This window comes from Sorex araneus, chromosome 2 (assembly GCF_027595985.1).
Source record: "Sorex araneus isolate mSorAra2 chromosome 2, mSorAra2.pri, whole genome shotgun sequence".
NCBI classification, from domain to species: domain Eukaryota; kingdom Metazoa; phylum Chordata; class Mammalia; order Eulipotyphla; family Soricidae; genus Sorex; species Sorex araneus.
In genome coordinates this window covers 315,898,578-315,921,308 of record NC_073303.1, presented here as the reverse complement: position 1 = coordinate 315,921,308, position 22,731 = coordinate 315,898,578, and the positions used below count along the sequence as shown (strand labels likewise).

At 36.3% G+C, this 22,731-nt stretch overlaps 1 protein-coding gene across 1 annotated transcript in view; it reads right to left on the bottom strand.

Moving 5' to 3' along the window:
- SI (sucrase-isomaltase) overlaps positions 1-22,731 on the bottom strand; it is a 74,529-nt gene that overhangs the window by 2,627 nt on the left and 49,171 nt on the right. The window contains 6 exon segments of the mRNA XM_055127725.1: positions 4,879-5,086; positions 7,641-7,646; positions 16,647-16,707; positions 16,709-16,773; positions 19,740-19,907; positions 21,488-21,537. Coding sequence (XP_054983700.1) covers positions 4,879-5,086; positions 7,641-7,646; positions 16,647-16,707; positions 16,709-16,773; positions 19,740-19,907; positions 21,488-21,537 — 558 coding nt within the window.

Genomic DNA, 22,731 nt, shown 5'->3' with positions numbered 1-22,731 from the left:
AAATCTAAAGGCAAATATTTAGATACATTTTGAAATATTTTGGTCATATGATAACATAATGACACAGATTAATATGTCTTTGTTTGCTTAATAAATTGATTGGAAGTGAGAGTAGCATAATGTAATAAAATATGTAGGGCCTTTAATAACTAATAGTAAACTGTTACCTGAAATTACTCCCGAAATTACCAATCTCATCAAAACTGTATTCTAGCATAAATTTAGGCTAAATATGAACTTTTTAAAAAAATTCATTTATTTCCTTGATGATAAGAATAAAATGACTGTTCAACTTAGATCTTCCATTTTTCCAATACGTCGTAGGCCCAGGGAAGTACTTGTCTTCCATGTAGCCAGGTAAGGTGCAATCCCGGGTACAACATACAGTTCCCTCAGGCCACTAGGAACAATCACTCCTGAGCACAGAGCCATTAGGAAGGCCTGAAATCAGCCAGGATGTGCTTGGGCCCCACTCAAGAGAAAAGGCCTCTTTTCTTCTGGTTATTAAGTTTTCTTATTCATTTAGTTAGTTAGCTACTTAGTCATTATTTTTTTACCAGTAGTAAGAATGATAATATTTTATTTGTAATTAAAATTAAAAACTTACACATAAACTTTCTAAAAGAACCTGTAGAAAATACTATTTAAAATAGAAATATTTTTATCCCAGAGATGCAAAAAAGTATAATCAAAACGACATCTGCACATGTATGTTCATTGCAGCACTGTTTACAATAGCCAGAATCTGGAAAAAACCCGAATGCCCTAGAACGGATGACTGGTTGAGGAAATTTTGGTACATCTATACAATGGAATACTATGCAGCTGTTAGAAAAAAAGGAGGTCATGAATTTTGTATTTAAGTGGATCGGCATGAAAAGTTTCATGCTAAGTGAAATGAGTCAGAAAGAGAGACAGACATAGAAAGATTGCACTCATCTATGGTATATAGAATAACAGAGTGGGAGACTAACGCCCAAGAATCGTAGAAATAAGTACCAGGAGGTTGACTCCATGGCTTGGAGACTGACCTCACATTCTGGGGAAAGGGCAACTCAGAGAAGGGATCACCAACTACAATGTAGTCGAAGGCCATGCGGGGGAAGGGAGTTGTGGGCTGAATGAGGGCTAGAGACTGAGCACAATGGCCACTCAACACCTTTATTGCAAACCTCAACAACTAATTAGAGAGAGAGAACAGAAGGGAATGCCCTGCCACAGTGGCAGGGTGGGGTGGGGGGAGATGGGATTGGGGAGGGTGGGAGGGATGCTGGGTTTACTGGTGGTGGAGAATGGGCATTGGTGAAGGGATGGGTACCCGAACTTTGTATGAGGGAAGCATAAGCACAAAAGTGTATGAATCTGTAACTGTACCCTCACGGTGATTCACTAATTAAAAATAAATAAATTTAAAAAAATAGAAATATTTATACATTGTATAAATGATATTGAAAGAATTTTAAGTTTTACATATAACATCATTCCTACAGTTATCAGTATTATACACATAAACATTAGTGTAGCTAATATGTTAATTGTTCTCATATCACAATGCTTTGTGTGTGTGTATGTGTGATTTTTTAAAAAAATTTTTATTAGTGAATCACTGTGAGGTACAGTAGTTACAAACTTATGAAATTTTGTGTTTGCATCTCAGTTGATACAGTGATACAGTGATGTGTTTTTAATTAATTACTTTTTTATTGAATTGCCATGAGATACACAGTTACAATTCTGTTCATATTTAAAATGTGTACTTCCTTTTTGGCTATGTCTGCTAACAAGGTCCAATATTTGTTTTCAGTAATCTATATGTGAGCTGGATCGAGAGCACAGTGGGTAGGGCATTTGCCTTGCATGTGGCTGACCTGGGTTCGATTCCTCCATCCCTCTTGGAGAGCCAGGCAAGCTACCAAGAGTATCCTGCTCGCACAGCAGAGCCTGGCAAGCTACCCGTGGCATATTGGGTATGCCAAAAACAGTAGCAACAAATCTCACAATGGAGACATTACTGGTGCCCACTCAAGCGAATTGATTAGCCATGGGATGACAGGACAGTGATACAGTGGTGTATATAAATTATATGCAATGACGTATATAATCCTGCAACAATCATGGATGGATCTAGTTTTTTTTTGCTCAAAAAAAGTAGTCAAAGAAACACAAACACCATTATTTCATTCTGATGTAACATATACATAAAACAAGGACAATAAATAATAAAAATAAATTCTCAAAACTCTAAGACCAATTGGTTTTTACGAGAAGTGAAGAGGAATTGCAAGATGGCTAAATCAGGTCAGGTAAAATCAGTTTTCTGATGTAGAGAAAACAATCGAACTTTTATTTGCAAAAATATTTAAAATATTTGTAAAATATTGATAAAATATATAAGATATTTCTTAACAATATAGCATATATGACAATTTCAATGATGAAAGTAACATGTTACAATGCAATGCTATTTTCAAAATAATAAATGAAAAAGCAAAAATTAATAACATAAAAGAACATTCATGTAAATAAAATGAGACACAACTTACTGAATACTGATTTGAATATCAAACTATGAGAGAATTATTGGATTTATACTTTATGTGGTTTTCTGATAATAGCAAATAAAAGCTATTTGTATAAGAGTGACATCATGTGTACATAAAATAATCAGTAGCTTTGGAAAATGAGTAAAAGTAAATAAAATATGTAAGTGAAATTGATTTTTTATCACTACTGTTATTTTTGGAAACTATTTTTAATTTATGAAAAGGCATAAAAAAGAAAGATCTCTCCTTTTTTGTGTTAATTGTAAACATTTGTACCTGTGCTATCATAAAAATTGAAAACTTATGGGGCTGGAGATGTGGCTCAAAGGATAAAATACATGTTGCATGAATAAGGGCCAAAGCTCAATTCTTGACTCATACGTGTAAAGTGTATGAAAATGTTGAAAATCTCCGGTGTAACCCTGCTTATCCCTAACAACACGGGGTTGGAACAGCACCACGTTAGTAGGCCCACACACCTAACACTCAGGTTGACACTGATGGACCTTGTATCACAAAGACTGGTTTCCACGCATAGATAAAACTCCTCCAAGGAAAAAAAAAAAGGTAATAAAATGAAAATGTCAAGATAATCACTTGTTACTTGTATCACTTGTCATCCCGTTGATCCTCGATTTGCTTGAGTGGGCGTCAGTAACATCTCCATTTGTCCCTGTTGAGTGCTAGTGTAATCCAATGATAGCTGCTCATTCCAGGAACAGGAAGAGCCTCAAATCATTCATTCAGGGTTTTGATGAAGAAGTCTGACCATCTCCTTGGTGGGCAGCCACGCAGTCTTCTGACGTCTTGTGAAATCCAGTCGGTAACAGCTCTAGTCCAGCGGTCATCTCTGAATCACATTACATGTCCAACCCATCTGATTTTTGATGCCTTGGCAAACAAGACAGCATCCCTGATTCTTGACCGTCGATGGAGATAATAATAACTTTAAAATATTTTGCTTGAGATTGTATGAAATTAGCTTAAAAGTACTGATTTATCTAAAATGAATTAAATTTTAAAGTATTTTAAATTTTAAAATATCCATTTAGATGTTTAGTACTTTATTTTTTATTCTTGGTGTGGGGGCAACATCTAGCAGTGTCCAGGGCTTATTCATGACAATAATCATGTTAGCAATTCCAGGAATCTAACTAGAGTTGTTCATATGCAAGAACTTAATTCCTGTACTTTTTATCTTTCCTATTAGTGCTTATCTAACATCTATTTAAACTTTAATAATTTCAAGAAAATATTTCTATTGTTATGATTTTTAATCGATTTGATTGATTTCTTAATATGATTTGCTAGTAGAATTTGAAGCTTTAGTTTCTATATATAGAAAAATGCTTAATTATAGCATAGATAATATTGTGGCAATCATTTTAACATTTATATTATTGATATTAAAATTTCTGCAGAAAAACTTCATTTGGATATAATTTCACACTTACCCATTTTGCTAATCTTATTATGTCAAAAATAACATTATTGTAACTTTGCTAAAATTATTATATCAATAGTTTTTAGAAACAGGTCAATGGGAACACTTAAGTTTTATAAAAATGGTAAGTATAACTCTTGAAATTGATTATCTTTTATATCCCATATTCATTGTTCATAAAGTCATGAAACTTATTGAAATAAACATCTTGTTGAATTAATTTTTGTTTTGTTTACTTTAGTGAAACCACCAAAAAATGTCCAGTTGTAGATGGTTTGCTACTTCACAGTATTTTTAAAAAATATATTCTAGAGAGAAAGACTAATATATATTCACAAAATTAACTAAAATAAGAACCTAATTATGAATATTATAGGAAAAACAACCAAAATCCATTGTTTTATTTATTTTCTTTCTTTTTTTTGCCACTCCCAGCAATGATGGGGGTTTCTCCTGGCTCTGTGTATAGAAATCACTCCTTGGGATTGCTCAGATAATCATAAAGTATTCTGAGAATTGAACCCTGGTTCACCTCATGCAAGGATAATACCCTACCTGATGTACTACTGTTCTGGCTCCCAAATATTTTTCCAATAAATAAAACATCATCAAATCAATTAACAATATTACATTAAAAATCCAAGCAAACAATTTATTAAAATATCTTTTTGTTTGCTTATTATACCACTTCTAGTAGTCTTATGGGCTTACTCCTGGCTCTGCACTCATGGATCATTCCTGGCAGGACTTGTGGGACCATATGGGGTGTTGGAGATTGAACCCTGATGGACTATGTCCAAGACAATCTCCCTACACACTGCATTCTCTTTAGTCAAAAATAAAATTATTTTGAAAGATAAGACATTTGTTAGGCAATAGTTTCTAATAAGCACACCTTAAATTTTAGCATGTCACTTTTGTGATATTTCACCTCCACACGGAGAGTTGAGATAGGTTCAGAAGGCATCTTTATTCAAGTATTTGCATTACTCAACTGGAGATCAGCTGTTACACCCATTGTTGAGTAATGAATTGACTTAACTAAGTAAGAGTTGCATTGTCTAGGAAAATAACACTTAGGCACTTTGGATCTGAGATTCTTTAAAAAAAAACAAAAACACAATGTATTTTAATTGTCAGATAATATAAGCATTTCAGTACTTGACTCATAAAAAGATAAGGCAGAAATCTTGATTCTGAGCTTGTTGGACTGATTTGTGTGAAAGCTATAAGAAAGTGCTCACAGCACAGCCTCCTTGATAGAATCCATCTAGAAACATGCAAGTGAAGAACCTGAATAGCCTTGTGCCAGAGCCATTTTAGATTTCCTTCCTGGAACAATGCAGCCAAATCTCACACCTTTCTATACCAGATGGAAAAACATGGGTACTCAGCAAAGTCTGCCTATCTAGACGACTGGTCCTTCTAAATTATGGAACCCAGCTCCCATTGTTTCTCCTTTGAGTTTCTAAGTCCTACTCCCTCCCATCCAACATGCTCAGCAGGATCCTGGGTGGGCATCAACTGTGTGGATTACCATCTTTAACTGCAGGTCTGTTACTACAGACTACTAGAGACTACTGCATCTATCTGACCTAACATGCAGGGATAGCCTGGCTCCCAATCTTTCCAAACCAACTTGGTCATAGAAACTTGAAGAATGAAGTCTGCTGACCTTCATCTCTCATCTCCACCTACATAGTTACTACCATGAAACAGAACAATGAAAAATCCAAGGAATTAGCTTTTATCACACTACACAGCACTGCAGTCCAGGGTATTCCTCAAACCCATCAAAATTTGACATCATTTAAGTATAATGTCAGATCCACTATCTACATGAAAATGGGGGGAATGAGGATAGCTCTAGAATAGAAATTCAATTAATTAAAAGAAAAGCTGATGAAAGTATTTTTAAAATAATTTACCTTGAATCTGCAGAAAACCCAGGTATACGGGACTTGTGACTGAAAACTTCAGGTTGAAAAGAACCAGGGATGGGTAACCCTCCATCTCCCCTTGTTTCCAGCAATATGGCAGTCACCCTCACAAGCCACCTCTGGCTGGTGCCACATAATCTCATCAATGGTCATGGTCCAGAGACTCAACAATACATTTATCAGAAGATACGCTATATTCATGCCTCCAGACCCTGTGCTAGGCTGTTTCATTTGGGAAAACCCAGAGGGGGTGGGTGAAGCCCCTCCCCGCCCCAACAAAGCCAGTTCTGGCAGCCAAAACACTTCAGAACTCAAACTCCATTATGCTCATGTCTGCTCTCCACACGTCGGGCCGAGCCTCACCCATGAGTAAACCTATTCCTGGTCTCATACTTTACACCACTAAATTCCAAGAGCACTTAATTCCAAGAGCAGCATACCATATCTAATGGGGTTTAGAGTAGAAGGCAACCAATCTCATGGGGAAATATGCACATATATGTATAAACATGCATATATATACATATACATACGAAGATATGTATGCACACAAGTCTTGACCTTTAACAACATGCTAGTAATCTCTTATAGAAGGGCTTAATGGCTTCTGGGTGAAATACATCTTCACACACTTTCCTCTAAGAAACCTTTTTTTTTGATCATTTTTAGTGGATTATTCATAACAAACAGTACAAAATAAATTATTTTGGTCTGCTTTGGGGGCAAGGGTTGGGGTTCGAGATGATTGAAACATCCAAAATATGGTGGTGGTCAGGTGTAATGTTGGTGGTATTGTTGTTGAAATATTAAATATAATAAAACACTGTGAACTAGTTTATAAAAATAAAATTAAATTTAAAAAATTATCTGGAATTTAACTAGATAAGGAATGTAGTACCAAGTAATGACAACATAATTCAGAATACTTAACAATAAGAGCACCCCAGAAAGGGGTGGTTGAGACCCTTCCCTGTCCCAAGGAACCCAGTCCTGGCAGCCAAAAACCTCCAAAACTCAACTGCTGCCATGCCATGGATGCTCTTCATATGCTCAGGCCACGTCCTCAACCACAATTGAATCCGCAGAAAAGCCAGGTATGCAGAACTTTGTGACTGAAAAATCTGGGTTCAACAGAAGTGGGTATAGGGATTCTCTTCCCGTATCGCCCTATTTCTGGCAACTCAGAAGTCATGCCCATAAACCACCTCTGGCTGACGCCAGATAATCTCGTCATTGGCCACAATCCAGAGTCATGTCACATGTCTTTCTCTTAGGAGAGAAGGTTATGATACACACCATAACCATGCCACAGGAACCTGCATCAAGCTGTTTCATTTGGAAAGCCCCAGAGGGAGGCCAGTGAGACCCCTCCTCGCCCCAAAGGACTAAGCCCCAGCAGCTGAAAACCTCCAGAAATCAACTGCCGCTATGCTCACAGCTGTTCTCCACATAGTTGGGTCGAGCCTCACCCATGAGTGAACCTATTCCTGGACTGCATGGCCGCTCTTGCAGCTGTGCGACAACTCATATCTTACACCACCCATACTCCAAGAATACTTCACCACTTTTGATGGGTTTTAAAGTAAGATGCAACCAATCTTAGAGGGGAAAACTTTATATATATACATATACATATATGTATGTGTGTGTGAAGCACACAAGGCCCAGCCTTTAACAACATGTTGGTGATCTCTTATAGAAGGGCCTAATGACCCCTGTGTGAAATACAGCAATATTAACAGTCTTTCCTCAAAGGAAACTTTTTTTGTAGCATTTTTAGTGGTTTTTGTAACAAACAATACAAAATTAATTACTTAAATTCTGCTTTGGGGCAGGGATTGGGGTTCAGGATAGAAACATCTGAAATATGGCGATGGCAAGGTGTAATGGTGGTGGGATTGATGTTTGAATATTAAATGTAATCAAATATTGTGAAATACTTTATAAAACAATGTTGACAAGCTAATATAAACTACGAGCCACTTCAGAACACAATTAAAATGCCTACGTATCTGTTCAAATACTTCTAATTCTGTGTGCCTTTTATTGAATGTTCTGTATGTGCTGTCCTTAAAATTTTCTACAGTACAAATAAGCATTCATCATGTGACCTAAAAATAACAATGATGAAAAAAATATTTCCTCAAAAAATAAAAGATAGAAAATCCTTTAACTATACTCAAAGAAAAAATAAAGTGCATAAGTATATGATTAGAGATGAAAGAGATTATATCACCTTTGAAAAATCGAGGTATCATGAAATGGTAGTTTTCATGATGTATAACCTAGATGGGATGGATAGATTCTTAGAATCATCTAACATCCCAAAGGTGAGCAAGGTGAATATATGAAACTTGAATGGGATAATCACAAGCAAAGGAATTTAAAGAGTAATTAAGATTCCCCATAGGCCTACTTATCACTACTTCCTGAGTTATCTGGGAACATCTGTCTGGGCTCCAGCCCAGGGATTAGTGTGGCACTAAAGCAGATTTTTTTTTAAAAAAATAACAAACCAAATCAAACAGTTCATTGAAAAATTCATATGCGTGCTTAATCGGGATTTATACAAGAGATTCAAGTATGGCTAAATATATGCAAATAAATTAAGGTGATTTTCCACATGAATAAAAGTAAACATAGGTATAGGTCATTCACCTCTTAGTTAAACTGTTTTCTAGGTAGCTGATTTTCTGTGGCACAAATGTCAATGGAATTTTTTAAATAAATTTCTTCTCTTTCATTATTTGTATATAGGAAAGCCATGGACTTTTGATGAGATTTTGGTTATTGATTTTTGTAACCTGCCACTTTACTATATAAATCTATTATTTTCAAGAGATTTTTTGTAGATTCTCTATGATTTTCTAAGTATAATATCCTATCATTTGTAAATAATAAAAGCTTACTTACTGCTTTTCTGATCTGGATATCTTTCTCTTGCCTAACTGCTATAGCAAGTACTTCCAGTACTATGTTGAATATGAGTTGCTAGTGTGAGCAAACAATCTTGTACCTTAGTTTTTATCCATTGAGAATAATGCTTGCTGCGGGCTGCAGTAAATGATTTCGACTATAACAAATAAAGTTTCTTCAACTCTCATTTTGTTGAGAATTAATAGAGACATATTCACTACTCATGGACATTGTCAAAAGAATATACACCCATTACACAGATACAATACTTACCCTATAAGGGTAAAAATGGCATTTTTCAAATAAATAGATGTAGAACTCCTGAAATTCTTATGGAACAATATATCTCCACAAATTCCTAAAGAAATGCTTGCGAGAAAGAAGATAGGAGACATCACCTGCTCCAATTTCAAACTATATTACAAATCAGTAGTAATTAAAACAGCATGGTATTGGAATAAAATCAGATACACAGATCAAAGAAATAGAGTTGAACATCATTATACCAACCATCAAATACATGAACCACTTAATCTTGATAAAGGAGCAACAAATATGAAGTAGAGCAAGAAAACCCTCTTCAAAAAGTGATGGTGTACAAAAACAATGAACTAAGACCTCTTTCTAAGGCTAGGCACAAAAGTCAGATTAAAATTAATACAAATTCAATGCAATCCCTATAAAGGATACCCATGACATTCTTCAAAGAAATGGAGCAAACACTCCTGAAATTTATTTTGAATAATAAGCCCCCACGAATAGCTAAAGAAATTCTTGGGGAAAAAAGATGGGAAGAATCACTCTCCCCAACCTCAATCTCTACTACAAAACAGTAATAATTAAAACAGCATAGTACTGGAACAAAGTCAGAGCATCAGACCAGTTGAACAGGGTTGAATGTCCTGACACACACCCTCAATTATATGATCATCTAATCTTTGATAAGGGAGCAAGAAATATGAATTGGAACAAGGAAGGCATATTTAACAAATGGTACTGGCAAAACTGGACAGCTACATGCAAAAAATTGGCTCAGACCTCTACCTAACACTATGAACAAAAGTCATATAATGGATTAAAGACCTCAATGTCAGACCAGAATCCATCAGGTACATTGAAGACAAGGTTGGCAAAACCCTCCAGGACATTGAAGCTAAAGGTATCTTTAAAGGTGACATACCCTTGGCCAAGCAAGAGGAAACAGATCTAAACAAATGGGACTATCTTAACTGAGAAGCTTCTGCACCTAAAAAGATACAGTGACCAGAATACAAAGACAGTCTGCAGAATGGGAAAGGATATTCACCTGATACCCATATGATAAAGGGTTGATATCAAGGATCTACAAGGCACTGGTTGAACTCCACAATAAGAAAACATCTAATCCCATCAGAAAATGGGGCAATGAAATGAACAGAAACTTTCTCAAAGAAGAAATCTGAATAGCAAAAAGACACATGAAAAAATGCTCCTCATCACTAATCATCAGGGAGTTGCAGATCAAAAACAACAATGAGATACCACCTCACACCACAGAGACTGGCCCACATCCAAAAGATTAAAAGCAACCAGTGTTGGTGTGGATGTGGAGAGAAAGGGACTCTCTTTCACTACTGGTGGGAATGCTGACTGGTTAAGCCCTTTTGGAAAACAGTATGGATGCTTATCAAAAATTAGAAATTGAGCTCCCATTTGACCCAGAATTACCACTTCTGGGAATGTATCCCGGGGAGACAAAAAAGTATAGTAGAAATGACATCTGCACTTACATATTCATTGCAGCATTGAACAGCAGCCAGAATCTGGGAAAAAACCCAAGTGCCCGAGAACAGATGACCTGTTAAAGAAACTTTTGTACATCTACACAATGTAATACTATGCATATGTTAGAAAAGATGAAGTTATGAAATTTGCACATAGGTGGATCAACATGGAAAGTATCATGTTATGTGAAATGAGTCCGAAAGAGAGGGATAGACATAGAAAGATTGCCCTCAATTGTAGAATATAAAGTAACAGAATGGGAGACTAACACCCAAGAAGAGTAGAGATAAACCAGAGTAAACCAGGAGGATTACTCCAGAACCTTGAATGATGGGGGAAAAGGCAGCTCAGGTAGAGAAGGGCCCACCAAGTAAAGGGTTTAGGAGGGTCCGTTTAGGATGGGAGATGCGGGCTGAAAGTAGACTCTAGTCCGAGCATGATGGCCACTTAATACCTCAACTGCAAACCACAACACCCAAAAGGAGAGAGAGAGGAAAAGGGAGTGCCCTGCCACAGAGGCATGGTGGGGTGGGGGCATGATGTGGTGGGGGTGGTCGGAGGGATGCTGGAACCATTGGTGGTGGAAAATGGGCACTGGTGGAGGGATAGGCACTCAATCACTGTATGACTGAAATGCAAGCATGAAAGTTTGTAAGTCTGTAACTATCTCATGGTGATTCACTAATAAATTTTTTTTTAAAAATGACAACACCCCCAAAACTTAAAACTAAAAAGCAATAAAAAATATAAAAAGTACACATAACAAAGTTTTTGCTTCCATGCATGGTGTCAGGTCGAGTTCTAAGCCCATTTTTTTGCATGTGGTTGTCCAGTTGTGCCAGCACCATTTGTTAAAGAGACTTTCCTTGCTCCACTTCACATCTCTTGCTCCTTTATCAAAGATTAGATGATCATACATTTGAGGTTGTGTGTGGGGATATTCCACCCTGTTCCATTGGTCTGCAGCTCTGCCTTTGTTCCAGTACCATGCTGTTTTAATTGTTACCGCTTTGTAGTAGAGTTTAAGGTTGGGGAGGGTGATGCCTCCCATCATCTTTTTCCCAAGAATTGTTTTAGCTATCCGTGGGCGTTTATTGTTCCATATAAATTTCAGGATTGCTTGATCCGCTTCTTTGAAGAATGCCATGGGTATCCCTATAGGGATCACGTTAAATCTGTATAATGCTTTTGGGAGTATTGCCATTTTGACAATGTTTATTCTCCCTATCCATGAGCAGGGGATATGTTTCCATTTCCTCATGTCCTCTTTTATTTCATGGAGTAGAGTTATATAGTTTTCTTTGTAGAGGTCCTTTACTTCTTTAGTTAAGCTGATTCCAAGATATTTGATTTTCTGGGGCACAATTGTGAATGGGATTGCTTTTTTCATGTCCCTTTCCTCTGTCTCATTGTTTGCATATAGGAAGGCCATGGATTTTTGGGTATTGATTTTATAGCCTGCGACTTTACTGTATAGGTCAATTGTTTCTAAGAGTTTCTTACTAGAGCTTTTAGGCTTCTCTAGGTATAGCATCATATCGTCTGCGAATAGTGAGAGCTTGATTTCTTCCGTTCCGATCTGAATCCCCTTAATATCTTTTTCTTGCCTGATGGCTATTGCTAATACTTCCAATACTATATTAAAGAGAAGTGGTGAGAGTGGGCATCCTTGTCTTGTCCCCGATCTTAGAGGAAAAGCCCTTAGTTTTTCTCCATTGATGATAATGCTTGCCCTAGGTTCGTGGTAGATGGCTTTGACTATCTTGAGAAAAGTTCAGTCAACATCAGACCACAAACCATAAGGTACATTGAAGACAAGGTCGGCAAAAACCCTCCACGATATTGAAGATAAAGGTATCTTCAAAGATGACACGGAACTAAACAATCTAGTAAAAATAGAAATCAAGAAATGGGACTACATTAAACTAAAAAGCTTCTGCACCGCAAAAGATACAGTGACCAGAATACAAAGACTATCTACAGAATGGGAAAGGATATTTACACAATACCCATCAGATAAGGGGTTGATATCAATGGTATATAAAGCACTGGTTGAACTCTACAAGAAGAAAACATCCAACCCCATCAAAAAATGGGGAGAAGAAATGAACAGAGACTTTACCAAGGAAGAGATACGAATGGCCCAAAGGCACATGAAAAAGTGCTCTACATCACTAATCGTCAGAGAGATGCAGATCAAAACAACCATGAGATACCACCTCACACCACAGAGACTAGCACACATCCAAAAGAACAAAAGCAACCAGAAGGGCTGAACCAGTCGGCATTCCCACCAGCAGTATAGAAGGGTCCCTTTCTCCCCACATCCTCTCCAACAGCAGTTGCTTTTGTTCTTTTGGATGTGTGCTAGTCTCTGTGGTATGAGGTGGTATCTCGTGGTTGTTTTGATCTGCATCTCTCTGATGATTAGTGATGTAGAGCACTTTTTCATGTGCCTTTGGCCATTCGTATTTCTTCCTTGGTAAAGTTTCTGTTCATTTCTTCGCCTCATTTTTTGATGGGGTTGGATGTTTTCTTCTTGTAGAGTTCAACCAGTGCTTTATATACCATTGATATCAACCCCATGAAAAGTTTCATGCTGAGTGAAATGAGTCAGAAAGAGTGAGACAGACATAGAAAGATTGCACTCATCTAGGGTATATAGAATAACAGAATGGGAGACTAACACCCAAGAATTGTAGAAATAAGTACTAGGAGGTTGACTCCATGGCTTGGAGGCTGGCCTCATATTCTGGGGAAAGGGCAACTCAGAGAAGGGATCACCAAGTATAATGTAGTCGAAGGCCATGTGGGGGAAGGGAGTTGCAGGCTGAATGAGGGCTAGAGACTGAGCACAGTGGCCACTCAACACCTTTATTGCAAACCATAACAGCTAATTAGAGAGAGAGAACAGAAGGGAATGCCCTGCCACAGTGGCAGGGTGGGGTGGGGGGAGATGGGATCGGGGAGGGTGGGAAGGATGCTGGGTTTACTGGTGGTGGAGAATGGGCACTGGTGAAGGGATGGGTTCCCGAACTTTGTATGAGGGAAGCATAAGCACAAAAATGTATAAATCTGTAAATGTGCCCTCACGGTGATTCACTAATTAAAAATAAATAAATTAATTAATTAAATAAAAAAATAAAAATTAAAAAAAAAAAGCAACCGCTGTTGGAGAGGATGTGGGGAGAAAGGGACCCTTCTACACTGCTGGTGGGAATGCCGGCTAGTTCAGCCCTTTTGGAAAACAGTATGGACGATTCTCAAAAAACTAGAGGTTGAGCTCCCATTTTACCCAGCAATACCACTGCTGGGAATATATCCCAGAAAAGCCAAAAAGTATAGTCGAAGTGACATATGCACTTATATGTTCACCGCAGCACTGTTTACAATAGCCAGAATCTGGAAAAAACCCGAGTGCCCTAGAACAGATGACTGGTTGAAGAAACTCTGGTACATCTATACAATGGAATACTATGCAGCTGTTAGAAAAAATGAGGCCATGACATTTGAATATAAGTGAATCAACATGGAAAGTATCATGCTATGTGAAATGAGTCAGAAAGAGAGAGACAGACATAGAAAGATTGCACTCATCTGTGGTATATAGAATAATAGACTATAAGACTAATGCCCAAGAATAGTAGAAATAAGTACCAGGAGATTGTTTCCATGGCTTGGAGGCTGGTCTCTCATTCTGGGTAACTCAGGGAAGTGACCACCAAGTAAAATGTGGTTGGAGGTCATGTGGGGGAAGGGTGATGTGGGCCGAATACAGACTAGAGACTGAACACAATGGCCACTCAACATCTTTATTGCAAACCACAACACCTAATCAGAGAGAGAGAACAAAAGGGAATTCCCTGCCATAGTGGCAGTGTGGGGTGGGGGGAGACGGGACTGGGGAGGGGGGGAGGGATGTTGGGTTTACTGGTGGTGGAGAATGGGCACTGGTGAAGGGATGGGTTATCGAACTTTGTATGGGGGAAACATGAGCACAAAGATGTATGGATTTGTAACTGTACCCTCACGATGACTCTCTAATTAAAAATAAACTAATAAATTTTTTTTTAAATTTAAAAAATTTAAAATTTAAATTAAATAAATACATAGTTTAATAAATGCAAAAAAAAGTTTTTGCTTCCAGAATTTCATCAATTTTTGCCTATAAATTTATCAAAGTCTTCCTTGTCGCTAAACTCAAATGTCAGTTTCCAGTTCTTATACTAATGACTTATAAGCATAGATTGCACAGCTGAGAATTTCTTTTCCATTTTGAAATTCTAAGTTATTTACCTTTTAGGACACATTTTCTTTATTTTCAACCTAATTCTTTTACGATTATTTTTAATTTTTTTCCTTTTCATTTTCCTTACTAAATACTGGAATGATTCAGAGTTTAGTTAATTTTTTAATGCTTACTGAATTTTATCTATACCCACTCTTTGCATGATATTATCACATTACATGGTTATAAGCGTCTTTTATATCATTCTAAAGTTTTATTACACTGATACATTAAACTCAGTATGTTAGACTCAATTTAATTCCTCCTTTCCTCTCTCCCTCCCTCCCTCGTTTCTTCCCTCCTTTCCTTCCTCTCTCCCTCCCTCCCTTCCTTCCTCCTTTCTTTCTGATTCTGCATTAGGGTAGACTATAAGCTACATCAAGACATTAAATTCTGTAATTTTGTCCACAGTATCTGTAGTATATTCTCAATAAATATTTATAAAATGAACCCCTAAATAAATAGTGTGGTCTAAATATTTATTAGAAATTTTGTCTATTCCAAGATTTATTACTTTAAATAAACTTTTTATGCCCAATATCTTAATATCATAAAGAGAGTCCAATATAATAAAGAGAGTCTCTTTTCCTCAAGTCTGGCTGTCTTCCCCGGGGTCCCTCGGAGGGGATGGGCTCCAGCTTCCCTCCCTGCCCCGAGCAGAGCTCCCGTGGCTGAAGACCTCTGAACGACCTCTGAAACCCAGCCACATCCAGGCTCAAGGCCCCTCTCCACATGTTTGGATGAGCCTCATGCATGAAGGTACGGCAGAGTAACCCAGGTGTGTGGACCCGGGGCTGAGACCTCCAAGCCTACTTGGATCAGAACTGGGCCTCTTCCCCACAAATCTCCCATCTTCCAGTAGCTAGGTGGTCACACCCAGGGACTGCCCCCAAGCTCTGTGTAATCCCATCAATGTCCAATATCCAGAGACTTAAAAGCAAGCTCCTGGAAGTGCCAGGAGATACCTTATAGCCTACTTCTCTCTCTGGGAGAAACAGGCAAGCTACCGAGAGTTTCCTGCCCACATGGGAGAGCCTTGCAAATTCCCCATGGTGTTTTCATATGCCAAAACCAGTAACAAGCTGGGTCTCAGTCCCCTGACCCTGAAAGAGCCTCTAATGTGGCATCATTGGGAAGGATGAATAGAAAGAGGCTTCTAAAATCTCAGGGCTAGGACAAATGGAGACATTACTGAGATCGCTCGAGAAATTCAGAAATTCGACGATCAACGGGATGATGTTTTGTTTTTACTTCTTTAGTTTTTGTACGTTGGTTCCATACCTAGTTCTCAGGTGTGGAAAATATGCATTTTGTTGTTACTTCTGGCTTTGCACTCAGGAATAACTCCAGATAGTGCTCATGGGACCATATGGAATGCAGGGAAGTTAATCCAGGTGGGCTGTGTGGAAGGCAAATCGCCTACTTGCTGTACTATCACTATAACCTCCAATCACCTATTGTATGATTAAAAAGCTAAGTATAATATCTAATATGAGTGAAATAAATGGAACACACTATTTGATTAAAGTAATTGATAAATCAACGAGCCTGGAAAGCAACTGACAATTTCATTTAGTCTAACATTTCCTTTTATTTATTTGGAAAATTAATTAAAGATAACATGCATCTTAAAAACTTGTCTAAAATCCACGTTTCCAAAGATTAATTTAGCATATATACTATAGAATAAAATTGTTCTATGAATTGGTTAAATTGAAATTCTTATATGAAATTTTAATTCTGTTTTATATTTTCCATAAACATCCATGTTCTTCACATTTTTCTTTGGTTTCAAGGTAATTGTCTGGGTCAAATTTGATTCCATTGAACAGAAAAGTTTCTTCCAAGATTTAACTTGAGATTATCAATTATGAGACTCTAAAGAAAGAAAACATTAAAGAATATTTATCATTACACATTTAAAGATTGCTCAACATTGATAAATATCAACAACCAGAGTAATTCTTAAAATAAAATAATTAATAGTTATAATGTTAAATAGAAGGAATAAAAATATCATGACTCATAAATGACTAAAATTGCAAAGAAAAACTTTGAAAAGTTGCAGAATATAAATGTAAAGCACTGTCTTATAATCTTTACATGAATTCAGTTATCAGTTATGTTATTTAATGCTCATGAATCTCTGGAGAAACCACCCACCATAGATTTACTTTCTGAAAGCCTGGGATTAATGGCCACTACCAGAGTAGATGCTAGACAGAGTCAATGCAAATTTTAATCTGCATAAAAGTACACTACAGGATCACTGTATCACTGTCATCCTGTGTTCATCAATTTGCTCGCGCGAGCACCAGTAATGTCTCCATTCGTCCAAACCCTGAGATTTTAGCAGCCTCTCTCACACTACAGGATACCTAGAAAAATACCTGGGACATACTATATATATTTAAAAATCAATATTATCAGAGCTGAATCCATAGTACAGGGGGTAGGCTGTTTCCCTTACATGCAGTTGACCCAGGTTCAATCCCTGGCATCCCATATGGTTTTCTGAGGACTGCCAGGAGTAATTCCTGAACATCACCGGGTGTGACTCAAAAGTCAAAAAAAGTAGTATTAAGAAAATATATAGAGATTTTGGGGCTGGAGCAATAGCACAGCGGGTAGGACGTTTGCCTTGCATGCGGCCGACCTGGGTTCGGTTCCCAGCATCCCATATGGTCCCCTGAGCACCGCCAGGGGTAATTCCTGAGTGCAGAGCCAAGAGTAGCCCCTGTGCATCGCCAAGAGTGACCCAAAAAGCCAAAAAAAAAGAAAATATATAGAGATTTTATATAAAATATGGAGGAATTGATATTAAAATTCCAGATTCAGAGAAAAAATATTTCTCAATTTCCCCCCCTAATATTTCTCTCACACAACACACACTCATAGGTATTTAATAGGAACATCACAGCAGTGCTGAGTAGGGGATTAGGAATCATTCCTAGAAGTACTCAACTCAGCACTGTGGGTCTGATGGTTTTGTGCTCAGGTCTATCAATAAGGTAGTGTTTGGGTTGATAGTGGTTGGGCCACTAGAGTGTCATAGGCAGTGCAGGAAGATGAGAGACTATAGGATACCTGGGATAAAATTTTCAAATATGAGATAGGTATCTCTATCTTCTTAACTATGCGCACAAAATTTGGAAAGCATAGAGAGGATATAATATGGTATTGCACATGGGAATTATGAAATTGCTTATATTTTAATATACAAATACTTAGACTATTGGAAATTTGCAAAATTATCTATTTATTGTTTATATATCAGGAGTAATATGGATAATCATAACCTATATTTCATTGCATATTGATTTTCATACATATTTATATAATATTTCATTATTATACATTGAGTAATAAAAAGTTATATAAAGATATTTCTAAAATTGAAAGGTTCCTGGATAAATGTTTGCATAAATATAAATAATAGAAATAAAACTGAAAATTCTAAAACCCAATTAGTACATTTTGTGATTATAAATTAGTAACTTTGTTAATGATATATTTCTAAGTTGGTATCACTACATCTATATTAGCTGCAATATAATTTGTATTTTATTATGGTACTAGGAATATTAAATTATAGTATATATTAAATGAAAATGTTTAACCAATATATTTTTAAAAACTGGTAAGGGAACATTTCTAGGCTAGGGTTTGTAGCTATTTAGCCAATATTCTATACCTCAATTATAATTTGTTTGCATTGCCTTTGCCAATAATTTAGCATTTTATGAATAAAAATTTGAAATAATATCATTTTTGGAAGCCTCCAAGTGGTATGCAGTATACTTGGGGATCCTCCTACTGTTCCTCAGAAAATCTTAATACTCAAGCTCTGTGGTGCTGAGCCACCCTCAGAGCCCAGGAGCCTCCAGGTTTCTTCTGGTGATTCCCCGGGGCCACGTGGTGTTGGGAATTTAATCAGAGGTGACTACATGCACAGCATGTACCTTTACCACTGTACAATATGGTCCCATGGAGAAAATAAAATGCCAATCATGGTGATAATGATGTATTAAATTATTTTAAATTATCCTTTTAAAATAGTCAACTTATTTCCACTAGCAAAATTATGATTTAACTATTACATTTTTACAGTGAATAATCATAGATTATTTTTAATCTCTAAACAGATTACATAGCTAAATTTGTGTCCTATTCTGCAATATTTTTCCCATGGCAATACACCTATTAATAGAGCAATTATAAAATAAGAAATTCTCTATAAGGAATAGAAAATATTAATCAAAAATATTGAAGGTAAAATATACAAAAAGGACTCTGACTGTAATCGTTTGTAAAAGGAAGGAGAATGATTGAAAAAATAATTATATTAATAGTTTAAAAATAGCACTGTAGTAGTGTTGTCCCGTTGTTCATTGATTTGCTCAAGTGGGCACTGGTAACATCTCCATTGTGAGACTAATTACTGTTTTTGGCATATTGAATACTCTCGGTAGCTTGCCTGGCTCTCTTAGAGGGATGGAGGAATTGATCCTGGGTTGTCGGCGCTCAAGGCAAACGCCTTACCCACAGTGCTAAACCATTAAGAATCTGTGTTTTATACAGATAAGTAGATTTCAGGAAAGAAGATATTAAATATAGAACATTTAGAATGTTTCAAATAATTTTTATCTGGGATAAAATGAGACAGAGAGGAATAATGAGTCTATTGCTGCCATACATACTGGAACAACAACCTAAAATTAATAGCTAAATAGAAAAGAATGATATAGTCTTCAAAATAAAACACTTAATCTAGAATCTGAATAGCTATATAATGTTAAATGCTATAGAATTCTAGTTAAAATATGTTAAAGTGTTATATTTACCGTATTGGAAGCAAAATAAGTAAAATTGCTATGGGCAATTGATTGATTATTTTCCACCACTGCAATTTGTGTAACGTTTTTTGTCAAACCGAGGACTTTAACAGTCTCAAATGCTAAAGTTGTTCCTTCCTGATATGATGAATGTGTACATGTAATGTCCAATTTGTTCTGGAAAAAAAAATACAGAATGTTTTAATAGCACGTAGAAAACCATTGAATACAAACCACTGGATACAATAACAACAGTGGTGAAAATTAAAAATAACCAAGCATATATTCTGCCATATGTAGGAGTAATTCACACCCAAGTACAATATATAAAAAACTCACTAGATGACTCTTTTTAAATTTTTAAAAATTGTTAAAATTTTTGTATATATTTCAAGAATTTTTCAGAGCTACTTGAAATTTTCATGTGACAATCCACAGAGAAGCGGCAGGCATTCTGGTGAGCAACGCGGCCCGGACAATGCTCCGGACCCGAATCGGGGCCAGCAACACTGGGGGGCCGGAGGGAGGAGGTGCCGCCAGCACACCTTCTCCAGATGGAACCCTGGCGACACTGAGCAGCAACTAACACGGCTCCAGGATTTGGGACTGGGACAGATCCGAGCTGCGCGGCTGCTAATGCGGCCGCGCGACCTTTTCTAAAACCTGAAAACATACAATCTTTGAATGGAAAACTAATTATCAATTGCCTCCTTATTAGGGTTATCTTGTTTGGGGATATAACTCCCACAACAATAGTGAGTTTTGCGTTGAAATATGGAACGTAATCAAGGTGAAGAGAAAATAAAGTGAGGTTCATCAGTTATACAGTTGGGGTGGGGGGCGGGGGGTATACCGGGGATTTTAGTGGTGGAATATGGGCACTGGTGAAGGGATGGTGTTTGAATACGGTTTAACTGAGACATAAGCCTGAGAACTCTGTAACTTTCCACATGGTGATAAAATTTTTAAAAAAATAAAAATTAAAAAATAAATAAATAAATAAAATTAATTTTCATGTGAAACTCATAATGTAGCAACCCAAATGTTGAACAACAAAGCAATGATGAAAGACTGTGACATCTATATCTATATGTATATATACACACATATGTATATAAATTATACATATAAATGAGAAATACAGACTTCTTATTTAAGTCTGAAGTCAGTAATATCTTGGTTTTTATAAAAATTAAATGGTCAAGAAATGCACCTTCTATAAAAATGATCACCATTACTTACTGGAAAATTAGCATTGTAAAGAAGATTTTTATTCCCACATCAAATTCATGCAAATGTTTCTGTGACATATTAAAAATTTTCAAAACCGTTATTGTGCTCCTACAACTTGTTACTTATACATAACATAGCACTTATTTTAAGAATTATAAAGGAAGCTGGAGCAATAGTACAGCTGGTAGGGCATTTGCCTTGCACGTGGCCAATCCAGGTTCAATTCCCGGCATCCCATAGGATCCCTGAACACCACCAGGAGTAATTCCTGAGTGCAAAGCCAGGAGTAATCCCAGTGCATCACCGGGTGTGACCCAAAAAGCCAAAAAAAAAAAAACTATGAAGGTTTTAATGAATCAATTTTATCAGAAGTAATTTCCTTTCCTATATTTTATATATAACACATAAATTATTAAATTTTAATCTAATTTTAATAGAAAATATGGTGATAATATTACAAAAATTAAAATCTATAATGAAGAAAAAATAGCATATTAAATGGTGTATCAAAAGAGAATGCTTACATTTGAAGCAGAAAATGTATAAAATATATAGTTGCCACGTTCTATGGAATCTGAAATGGTAAGAAAACATGAAGTTATCAGGTTAATATATACTAGTTAATTGTCTTGCTTCTTTTTAAGTTACAAAATACATACTTAAAAATACACTAATGAATCAACTAAAATATATCAATTCCTACTCTTACTATTTAATATAAAATAAGTTTATTTGGTATTTCATTGTTCCAATAAATAAACATAGGAAATGTTTTGCATAGTAAATTTCTTCAAAGCTGTCATATATATCTTATATATCTATGTGAGATATATATTATATATATGGTATATATATCACACAAGAATTGTTGCTGGATATATGGGATAAAGGAATCCTCATTTATTGTTGCTGGGAATGTCAACTTCTCAATCCCCTATGAAAATATCATAGAAATATCTCATAAAAAGTAAGAAAGAAGTTTGCATTTGACCCAGCTATCCCACTTCTTAGAGTCTATGCCCTCTCCCCTGCAAACACAAAAGCATCATTTAAAAAAAGACATATGAACATCTATGCTCACTTCAGCTTTTAGTAGCAATGCCTGGATAAGGTAGTAACCCAAATGTCCAACAACAGAGGAATCATGAAAAACTGACATACATATGCAATATATGTACATATAAATAATTCATATATAAATACTAGGTTGTTTCATAGTATGCATATATGTGTAAATGTATATAATACACACATATATATGAATACTATGCAGCCATAACAAAAAATAAAGTCATGCAGTTTGCAGCATCGTTGAAGGAATTTAAAGATATCATGCTGATCAAATAAACCTGAAGAAGAATGACCAATACATGTGATACCATTCATCTGTCATAGATTTTAGAAAATCAAATTTATTGTTAATATAAAACAATAATAAGCCTTGAACTAGAGAACTGAGAATGCTGGGGTGTGTGGGTGGGGGTGTGTGAGAAGAATTAATAGATTGACTGGAATTAACACGAACATAGCATAGGCTAGGGAGCACATGGATAGTGAAAACATATAATTGTGTGCAACAAAACCATAATTGCCAATCAAACCATGGGGCTATTGGAGGGAGAGAATCAAAATCAGACCAGATATGCCTTTCACAGAATGGGTGGAAGGGCATGTACATCCTGGTGGTGTGCAGTAAAACTGAATTGATACCATAAACTTGAACACTATTGTAACCCTAAACTATAATGACAACATTTTAAATTTAATT